The sequence below is a fragment of the Rhinopithecus bieti genome, unplaced genomic scaffold (assembly GCF_001698545.2).
Source record: "Rhinopithecus bieti isolate Rb0 unplaced genomic scaffold, ASM169854v2 scaffold_7045, whole genome shotgun sequence".
NCBI lineage: Eukaryota > Metazoa > Chordata > Mammalia > Primates > Cercopithecidae > Rhinopithecus > Rhinopithecus bieti.
Genome location: NW_016805305.1, coordinates 68580 through 79489, shown reverse-complemented (window position 1 = coordinate 79489; position 10910 = coordinate 68580). Strand labels below are relative to the sequence as shown.

At 38.5% G+C, this 10910-nt stretch overlaps 1 protein-coding gene across 1 annotated transcript in view; it reads right to left on the bottom strand.

The window, feature by feature from the left end:
- Positions 1-10910, bottom strand: part of ADAMTSL3 (ADAMTS like 3) — a 224014-nt gene that overhangs the window by 148144 nt on the left and 64960 nt on the right. Inside the window, exon 5 of the mRNA XM_017872132.1 lies at positions 4030-4141. Within this exon, the coding sequence (XP_017727621.1) occupies positions 4030-4141 (112 nt within the window). The remainder of the gene's footprint in view (positions 1-4029; positions 4142-10910) is intronic.

The window sequence follows — 10910 nt, the reverse complement described above, 5'->3', positions numbered from 1 at the left end:
CACCGTGTTAGCCAGGATGGTCTCGATCTCCTGACCTCGTGATCCGCCCGTCTCGGCCTCCCCAAGTGCTGGGATTACAGGCTTGAGCCACCGCACCCGCCCGCTTCTATTTCCTGAAAGATCTGATTCCAAGTTTCCTGTCACTACATAAGTGTCTTGTTAAGTTAAACTTTTTCAAAAAAAGGTAATTTTCAAAACTAGAATGAGCTCTTTAGGAAAGAAAAAATGCCCAAAGCCAAGCGCTCTGCCTCTGCCAGTTGGTCTAAAGGTCTAAAAATACATTTAAAGTCCTGATTGTCGAAAGGAATCTGATTTTATAAACCACTAGACAGCTTTCTACAAGACATGGCTTCGATGTAAGCTAAGTGCAGAAGGACGGACTGGTATGCATTATAAAAGCAAGGTCGAAACCACAAGAATGAAAATCCAAATGGAGTCAATAAAATGTTACTTGGGTGCCAATATCTGCCAGAAAGTTGACGATATCAGATGGCAATGGCAATCTAGGTACTTTATCCAGATTGATCTCAAGTGTCTCACATCGACGATTACAGACGAAGACTAGGAAAGTCCATCCAAGTACCCCAGTACCTTAGAGATCAATGAACTAATTTTCTTGATTATCCAAAAAACTCTGAAATTCCATTCACAGACATCACACAGATTTGATTACTAATATAATTAAATTTTGGTAATGCTTTCCTTGTGAGTTTTATGTGTGTGTTTTATTTTCCCCAAAACAAATACAAAATGAGATTACAGCTCCTTGAGTCAGAAAAAAAAAATATTTGTTCTAAATAGAAATAGACTTCTAAATGAAAACAGGGCATATACAGGCGTTTATAATTTGGGGAGAGACAATTAATTTTCCTCTTTTGTTTTATCACAGTTTAGAGATAACAAAAAGCAAAAGAAATGAGGCAGATTGCCTTTCTGTATCTTGAACAAATGTACTGAAATGCTGCCAGTGTACAGAAAATGGCAGGCACCCCAAAAGCAGCCTAAAATCTCCCTTCTGTTCTTACATCCACTGCTATCTTTGTTGACGATCTCACTGCTAAGTGCTCATGCACATTTATAGCTCCAGCAGGACTGACTATGTCTTTCCATGTGCACCCAAGTATGGGAAACACCTATTCACTTCCCAAGAATTTAATCAACTGGACTAAGCTGAATCCCACTATAAAATGTCTCCTCTGGAGTAGAAAGTGTCTTTTATCTTATGGATCCAAATGTGAACGTCTCTCTGAATGACTGTGTGTAAGAACAAAGAAATAAATTTTTTTCAAAAAAATAGATGTTTGAGCCAGGCGTGGTGGCACATGCCTGCACTCCCAGCTACTCGACAGGCTGCAGTGGGAGGATGGCTTGGGCCCACCAGTTGGAGACTAGCCTGGGCAACATAGTGAGACCTCACCTCTACAAAATATTTTAAAAATTATCCAGGCATGGTAGCACATGCCTGTAGTTCCAGCTACTTGGGAAGCTGAGGCTAGAGGATTGCTTGAGCCCAGGAGTTTGAGTCTAGCCTGGGCAACTTAGTGCGACCTGCCTCTAAAACAAACAAAAGAGAGAGAGAGCTGTTTGTTTTTCTGCAGAGTAAGAGTATCCAAAGAGTCATAAGTGACCCAAAGATGTAAAGGAGCCTTTGCCTCATAAAAATGCTTATAACATTCAAGAAAATTCAGGAGGAATTGAAAATAAACTGAATGAATGTCAGAGCTGGTAGAAACTTGAAGATGACTTACTCCACTGGTTTGTTTTCATTGTATTAATTTTGTGATTGTGCTCTATTTGTGACAAGAGATAGATTTCCACTTAAGGTAGTACTATTAAATTCTTTTTGTGAATATGTTTATTTAAGTTGAATAAATGTTCCCTTAAAGAAAAATCCTTAAGTAAGTAACAGTCCAGGAATAACACAGATACGGCAAAAACAGTGATGGCAATATGGCTCCAGCTGCTATCCAAAGACACTGGCTTAAAGAGGCAATGTACACTTTGTGGTACACACAAAGTGGAGTATGTACCATCATCTCCTGGAGGATTAACCACACCCTGGGGTTTCTGACTCAGTAGGTCTGCGGTGGGGCCTGAGAATCTGCATTTCTAGTAAGTTCCCAGGAGATGCTGATGCTACAGGTCCAGGAAGCCCACTGTGAGAATCACTGCTGCAAGATCATAATCAAGTGGTCTATTGCCTCAAATCTGGCCCTAGGAAGAACTAACTGGCGAACTGGGGAGATTCCCTTTTACTTTCTTTCTGTGGCACTATTCAGTCTTCTCTTCCATTCCTAGGGATGTAAACTTATTCTTGGGCCTGGGCTGCCCCGTGCTTCCCACAAAAGTGCCTGCCCTGTTGTGTCAAGGGGAGCCTAAATTCCAGAAGAGAGATCTGCCTGCATATTTACATCAACCTGGCACTGACTGAAGAGCCCTCCTTCATATACCTGTAGTTTAAAGGAGATAGGCCAGTTTCTGACTCTAAGTAAATTGATATTCCGTAGGCTTCAAGGACTGAAAAGATGTGGAGCTAGGCTGGGCTGAAGGAGGATTTATTCTAACTCTTCAAACAAAGACCATACCTGAGCCTGCATACCCTGACCTGGTTCCAGGTGGTTTAGGGGAGGCACAAGGGCAAAATCATTTAGAGCATGACTCTGGTATCAAGCAGACCTGGCACCAGATCCTAGCTGCACTGTTTATTAGCTGAACAACATACTACTGTATGCTCTTTACACTTTCTAAGTGTCAGTTTATTCATGTATAAGACAGAAATAAAAGAGACCTTCCTTAGGGTTTTCTAGAAGAATAAATGTGATTATGAGCAACTCATCCATGGCTTGACACATGGTAAACACCTAGTATTACCGCCTGGTAGTCTAAGGGGAAGCTTCAACATAAATCCCTATTCTAGGAAGTCATGGTTCCTGGGTTGCATGCATTTATTCATTGATTTAAAAGGTCAGTTCAGAAAAAAAGAATTCTTTTGACAGTAGCTCTAGTTGCCTCCTCATTTGGTCCAGGGAGTTGCCAGTTCTCCATATCAAACGGACAATTATCTTCCACCAGAGCATGAAAGATGCTGCTTTTGTAGCATGTGTGGAGCCCTGGATTACACTTGTCCTAAAACCTTCCTCAATTGACTATGAAAATCTTGAGCTAGGCTGGGCATGGTGGCTCACACCTGTAATCCCAGCACTTTGGGAGGCCAAGGTAGGTGGATCACCTGAGGTTGGGAGTTCGACACCAGCCTGGCCAACATGGTGAAACCCTGTCTCTACTAAAAATACAAAAATAAGCCAGTCAAGGTGGCAGGCACCTGTAATCCCAGCTACTCAGGAGGCTGAGGCACGAGAATCGCTTGAACCTGGGAGGCGGAGGTTGCAGTGAGCCGAGCATCACACTGCACTCCAGCCTGGGCGACAGAGCGAGACTCCGTCTCAAAAAAGGAAAGGGAAAGGGAAAAGGAAAGGGAAAGAGAAGAGAAGAGAAGGAAAGAAAACCTTGAACTAAGCAGACAATAAGCAGGACTTTCCCCTTAACACTTAGTAGAGACCCTTTCTCTTTGTAATAAACTTATACTCTTGCACCTGAGAAGAAAAAAGTTGTAAATCTAATGTTAGAACCAACATACCCATTGACTCGACCAGGCTGGGCAAGTCACTCCATCTTTCTGCTTCTCAGATTTTCATAGAAAATTAAAATAATACATACTTTAAGGGCAATCAAGAAAAGAAATGCAGTAACAGACGCAAACAAGTTTGTTTACAGTTTTTTGTTTTTTGGGGGGTTTTTTTGGCTAAAAGTAAAAAGTGTTTTCCAAATCCAATTTTGCACCTGTCTTCAAGAGGAAAGGCAAATGCATCTTATTCATTAACACCATTGCATTCAGGCTGCTGAGTAAGGTGCTGTGTGATCAGACATCTCTAATCACCATGCCAATTTTAAAATCAGCTTCAAAGATGCAAATGTGTAATTTCTCTAACTCTGAGCTCTGAATATTCATGAACAAAACCTGGGCCTCACCTCCTCCACATGTCACAGTGCAGGGAAAGAAGTCAGTTTGTCTCCACTGATGACTGATGGGCTGGTAAAAGAAGAATTGAACCACGCTGTCTTTGGCTGCAGTGTACCTGGTCTGGACAAAAAGAACTGTGAGAACACACATGCAAACAAGGAGCTAGTGCTTTCCACACCTTTCAGAATAAGATAAATGTTCCTCATGTATGCAGACAACCACCCATCCATTAGAAAAACTATGGGGCAGGATTCCAATAAGTTTAAGATGTGATAACATTTCATTAAGATTTGTCATAAATGGGGGCTCAGGTGATCTTCTGCAAATCTCCCTGGAGTCATTTTTCCAGATAATTCCATGCCTGTGAATGGATTCACAACAAATGTAGGTAGACATTTTTTTGTTTGTTCATTTCATATTGTTTTTCTTCCTGAAACATTTGATTTTAATTTTCATGATAACAAAGATTGAGAATTGATTTGGGTTTGCTCACAATATAGCACATAGTGGAGGCTCTTACACTTTTAATAATAATATATTTAAGCACATCCTTCTGAAAAATTCTTCTAGAAGCACAACTGCAAGAACTCGACTTAAGTGTACAAATACATGGTGTTTAAACAGTCTAGTATCTAATTAAAAGGAAATGGGGGCCAGGCACAGTGGCTCACATCTGTAATCTCAGTACTTTGGGAAGCCAAGGCAAGTGGATCACTTGAGGTCAGGAGTTCGAGACCAGCCTTGCCAACATGGTGAAATCCCATCTCTATTAAAAACACAAAAATTAGCCCAGCATGGTGCCGCATGCCTGTAGTCCCAGCTACTCAGGAGGCTGAGGTGGGAGAATCTCTTGAACCACTGTCTCCAAAAAAAAAGGGAAATAGGGCACCAATGAGATAATATATGTTAATTAGTTCCATTTAACCATTCCACAATATATACATATTTCAAAACATCATGTTATACACTATAAAATATACAATTTTTGTCAATCAAAAATGCTAAGAAAAGATTAATGTGGCCAGCACTGTGCATGAGCACAGTGGCTCATGCCTATAATCCCAGAACTTTGGGAGGCCAAGGTGGGTAGATCATCTGAAGTCAGGAGTTTGAGACCAGCCTGGCCAAGATGGCAAAACCTGGTCTCTACTAAAAGTACAAAATTAGCTGGGTGTGGTGGCGTGTGCCTGTAGTCCCAGCTACTCAGGAGGCTGAGGCAGGAGAATAGCTCGAACCCGGGAGGCAGAGGTTGCAGTGAGCTGAGATTGCACCGTTGCACTCCAGCCTGGGCAACAAGAGCAAAATTCCATCTCAAAAAAACAAAAAAAAAACAGAAAAGAAAAGAAAAAATTAATGTGTTAGAAAAACCAGGCCAGGCACAGTGGTTACACCTGTAACCCAGCACTTTGGTAGTTCAAAGCAGGAGGATTACTTGAGGCCAGAAGTTTGAAATCAGTCTGGTCAACATAGCGAGATCCTATCTCTCCAAAAGAAAAAGTTTGAAATTAGTCAGGTGGGGTGGCATGCACCTATAGTCCCAGCTATAGCTATTGCGGGTGCTGAGGCAAGAGGACAACTCGAGTCCAGGAGTTTGAGGCTACAGTGAGTCAAGATCCAGTCTGGTAAACAGAGCAAGACTCTGTCTCAAAAAAACACAAAAAAGAAAAAGAAAAATCTCTAAAAAATGCAATTGAAAAAAAAAAAAAACAAGAAATAAAATTAGGATAAAAAATTTTAACAATAAAAAGAAATATGGTGGGCCGGGCATGGTGGCTGATGCCTGTAATCCCAGCACCTTGGGAAGCTGAGGCAGGCAGGTCCTTTGAGGTCAGGAGCTCAAGACCAGCCTGTCCAACATGGTGAAACCCTAGCTCCACTAAAAAAACAAAAATTAGCTGGGTGTGGTAGCGCATGCCTGTAATCCCAGCTACTTGGGAAGCTGAGGCAGGAGAATCGCTTGAAACCAGGAGGCGGAGGTTGCAGTGAGCCGAGATCGCGCCATAGCACTCCAGCCTGGGCAACAGAGTGAGACTGCATCTCAAAAAATAAAATAAATAAAATAAAATAAAATAAAATAAAATAAAATAAATGCAGTATTATAAAATATATTTCATATGAGAAATGCTATATTTAGTGGAAGAAACAACTTATCAAAATAATACAGTTTAATTTTAAGGGAATTTTAATTAAGAATATCAATAAATCTGCTACAATATTTCTTTAAAAAATAGAGATAATAGACAAATAGAACGAAGAGGCAATATTTAATGATATAATCGCTTAGAATTTCCTAGACTTTAAGAAAGACAGAAGTCTCTGTTTCAAAATGTTCATTGAGTTCTAGACATTTTAAAAAATAAAACAAAAGCATAAAGAAAATCCTAAAAGCTATCATAAAGAAAATATGATTACCTAGAAAATGTGAAAAATCAGATGAACATCACATTTCTCACAAAAAATATTGCATTCAAGAAAACAAAGTCAAGTCCTCAAAGTGATGAGGGACAAGAATATTGGATCTAGAATTCTATAACCAAGTTATTAATCAGTAATCAGTTATCAGTTATCCATCTATAATCAAATGATCAATCATTAATCAATGAAAGATATTTTCTGACACAACATGTTTCTGAAACTTTACCACTCAGAGATATTCACTGGAAAAAAAGAAAAAAAAACTACTAAAGAATGTACCAACTAAGAACTAATATAAATACAGAAGTAGTGAGATGGCAAGAAGCAATAACGATTAAATAACTCAGTAAAGCTTATGAGAGAATCTAAACAATTTTTTGTTTAGATTTTAAAAAACCACTGTTTTAAAACATTTTAAAATAGTGGTTTTATGTATTTAATTACAAAATGGTATAAAAATTCCAGACACGAGATGTGTGTGTAGGGAGGGAGAGGCAGCGTTATGGTAATGGAGTGGGGACAGCACAGTTTACAGAGATAGGATACACTGCTAAGGAGCTTTGTTTCTGGCTGTAGCAGGACTGCTTGTTTCTGATGAATCTCCCCAGGGAGAATAAGTAAAAATGCTGCATAAAATCTTTCTTTTCTTTTCTTTTCTTTTTTTTTTTTTTTTTCTTTTCAAGATGGAGTCTCGCTCTGTTACTCAAGCTGGAGAACAGTGGTGCGATCTCAACTCACTGCAAACTTTGCCTCCAAGGTTCAAGGGATTCTCTTGCCTCAGTCTCTGAGTAGCTGGGATTACAGACCCACACCACCCTGCCTGGCTAATTTTTGTATTTTTAGTAGAGATGTGGTTTCGGCATGTTGGCTAGGCTGATCTCGAACTCCTGACAGCAGGTGATCCACCTGCCTCGGCCTCCCAAAGTGCTGGGATTACAGGCATAAGCCACAGCGCCTGGCCCATAAAGTATTTTTAGTGTATTTTAACGCATCAGAAAACTACCATGCTAGTGAGGATTTGCAGGGCTAAGATCACAGACACAAAAGAAACTTAGAAACGTAAGCAAATTTGGCATGACATTTGGCTCTACCTTTTTGCTCAAGGCATTTTCCAGTTTGCAAGTGGTGGCTGAGCAGTTGAGAAACTGGACAAATCTGTCATCAGCCTCATGTAGTGGCAAGCAAACACCTAGAGCTCAAGGCCTTCTAAGGTGTCAGGTGTTGGTAAACACCCCAGGTTCCCAACCCAGGACCCCAGAAAGCTCTATCACAGGAATAAAGTAAACTGGAAACAGGACAACCTTCAAAGGGAATAAAGCCCTGGTTCAAGTTATTTCAATTCCTTGTTGGATAAAGATGACTGGTTGCTAATCTAGCTGTCTTCTAGAAGCAAAAATAAGATATCCAAAATAATCTAGTTGGAAGAGTGTTAGACTGAAGATCTAGAAGCAAAATAATCTGATAATTTTAAAGGGGATTTTAACAAAGAGTATCAATAAATCTGCTACAATCTCAAATTATATCCACAACCTTTCTTCTATAATACACAGCACAAACTTTAAAAATAACTAAGAATACAAAAAACAAAATTTAACAACAACCCAAAAAAGTGAAAAAAAATAGACATTATAAACATAGTGACAGGAAATCCAGATATTGGTATTAACTGAGGAAAATATAAAAATTTAAGTACACCATTACTACCTCCTGCAACCCTGGCCTTGGCTTCAGTCTTGTTTCCCAGCAGGAGGGGCCTAGCAACACCTTATGCTTTTCCTATGATCATAACATAAGTGTCGGAACACTTATGTTATGGAACAGAGCCATGGGCTGTGTTTTTCAGAGAACATGGAATAAGATTAAAATATTCAAGAAATCAAATTATAAGATGGGGAATTTCACTGGAAACAAAGAAGCTATAACTAAAACGGAAATTCTAGGAATAAAAGATGCAATAATTTAAGTCAATATCTCAATGGATGACCTTAAAAGTAGATTAAAATAGACTTTGGCAAGTATTTTATAAAGAGCCAGATAGTAAACATTATAGGTTTTCAGGCTACATGGTTTCTGTTGCAACTATTCAACTCTGCTAGTATAGTGCAAAAGTAGCCATTGATAATATGTAAACAGATAGGGTTGACTGTTCTGATAAAACTTCATTTACGAAAACAGTGATGACCTGCTGGTCATAATCTGCTGATCCCTGAATTAGACACACCTGAGCAGAGGATCAGTAAAACAAAAGATGAAAAGAAAGTGGAAATGAGATAAATTGGATACAGGTAAAGGTATAATTACAATCCCAGAAATACAGAACAAAGAGCTTGGGACAGAAGTTAATCTAAAGAGATAATAAATGAGAATCTGTCAAAACTGATGGTGGATCCCAAGCCACAGATTCATGAGACACCTGGACCTCAAGCTGAAGAAAGGCACTAATTACACCATAGCCCAACCGATGAAAACCCAAACCAAAGGGAACACACTTAAAAGCAGATGAAGAAAAAAGACAAATTACCTTATAAGCAACAGAAAGAAGACTGACAGCTGACTTATCTACAGAACAAATTGAAGTCAGAAGACAACGGGGAGATATCCTCAAAGTGCTGAAAGAAACATTTTATAACAGAAGGGTGGATTCACTAGTAACATGCAATGATTCTAAAAGTGAACATACCTAACAAGCTAGCCTTAAAATATGTCAGGCACAATCCACAGTCACGGGGTAGTTTTAGCACATCTCTCATGATAGAATAAGCAGACAAAAATCAGGAAGGTAATAATTTTGAATAACACTATTACTAAACATGACCTAATTGACAAACGTAGAACACAACAGAAGACCACAACATCACATTCTCCCAAACTTTGTTATATTCTGAGCCACAAACTAAGTTTTACAAATTTTGAAATATTGAAATAATATAGAGTATGTTCTTTGACCACAGTAGAATTAAGCTATAAAAATAAATTTTAAAAAAGATTACTGGAAAATTCCCTCATGCTTGGATGTTATACTTCTAAATGATCCACAAGTCAAAGAATATATAATTATGAAACTTACAAAGTAATGTAACTGAATGATGAAGGAAAGCATTTCATATGAAAATTATGAAATTAAATATAAGGCATGCTTTGAGAGAAATTTTTAGACAAATCTATACGCTTTAGAGAGAAAAGATGAAAATTAATGATCTCATAATCCATCTCAAGAAGTTTAAGAAAAAAACAGCTAATGGGATCTAAAGAAGTAAGAGTGGACAAAATAAAGAGAGGAGCAGACATTAACGACATGGAAAGAAAACTAGAGTAATACAGTTATGAACCCAAAAGTGGTTTCTGTGAAATGTCTAATAAAATTGATAACCCTTTGACGTGACTGAGCAAGGAAAAAAGAGTAGGCACAAACAGTCAATATCAGGAATGAGAAAGAGGACATACTACAGGATGTTCAAAAGTGAACAAATAATAGGAGGATGCTATGAAAAGAAAGTATGCCAATAACATTTTAAAAGTTAGTTGAAATAGACAAACTCATTGAAACAAACGGACATAATCAATAAAAAAATCTAAAGAGTCTGTATCTTTCAAATACCTTAAATGCATAATTCTAAATATTTCCTGGTGCACACTGCCAAACATTTAAAGAAAAAAATGACATCAATCGTTTGCAAACTATTGCAGAGAATAAGAGGAAACACTTCTAAACTTGTTTTATAAAAGCAGAATAAAATGTCAAGACCTGAAAAAGGCATTCCAAGAAAACAAACAAACCCTTTCCTGCACATAGGTACCAAAACAACAACAATAACCTTAACTAAAATAATTTAAAATCACATCCAGTGATATATAAAAGGATACACCTTTTTACAAACAATAACATAATAAATACTAACAATAAAGGCTATGTTTTTCTATATTTTAATTTTTTTATTGTTATACTTTAAGTTCAAGGGTACATGTGCATAACGTGCAGGTTTGTTACATATGTATACTTGTGCCATGTTGGTGTGCTACACCCATCAACTTGTCAGCACCCATCAACTCATCATTTACATCAGGTATAACTCCCAATGCAATCCCTCACCCACTCCTCCTGCCCATAATAGGCCCAGGAGTGTGATGTTCCCCTTCCCGAGTCCAGATGATCTCATTGTTCAGTTCCCACCTATGAGTGAGAATATGCAGTGTTCGGTTTTCTGTTCTTGTGATAGTTTGCTGAGAATGATGGTTTCCAGCTGCATCCATGTCCCTACAAAGGACACAAACTCATCCTTTTTCATGGCTACATAGTATTCCATGGTGTATATGTGCCACATTTTCTTAATCCAGTCTGTCACTGATGGACATCTGGGTTGATTCCAAGTCTTTGTTATTGTGAATAGTGCTGCAATAAACATACGTGTGCATGTGTCTTATAACAGCACGATTTATAATCCTTTGGGTATACACCCAGTAATGGGATGGCTGG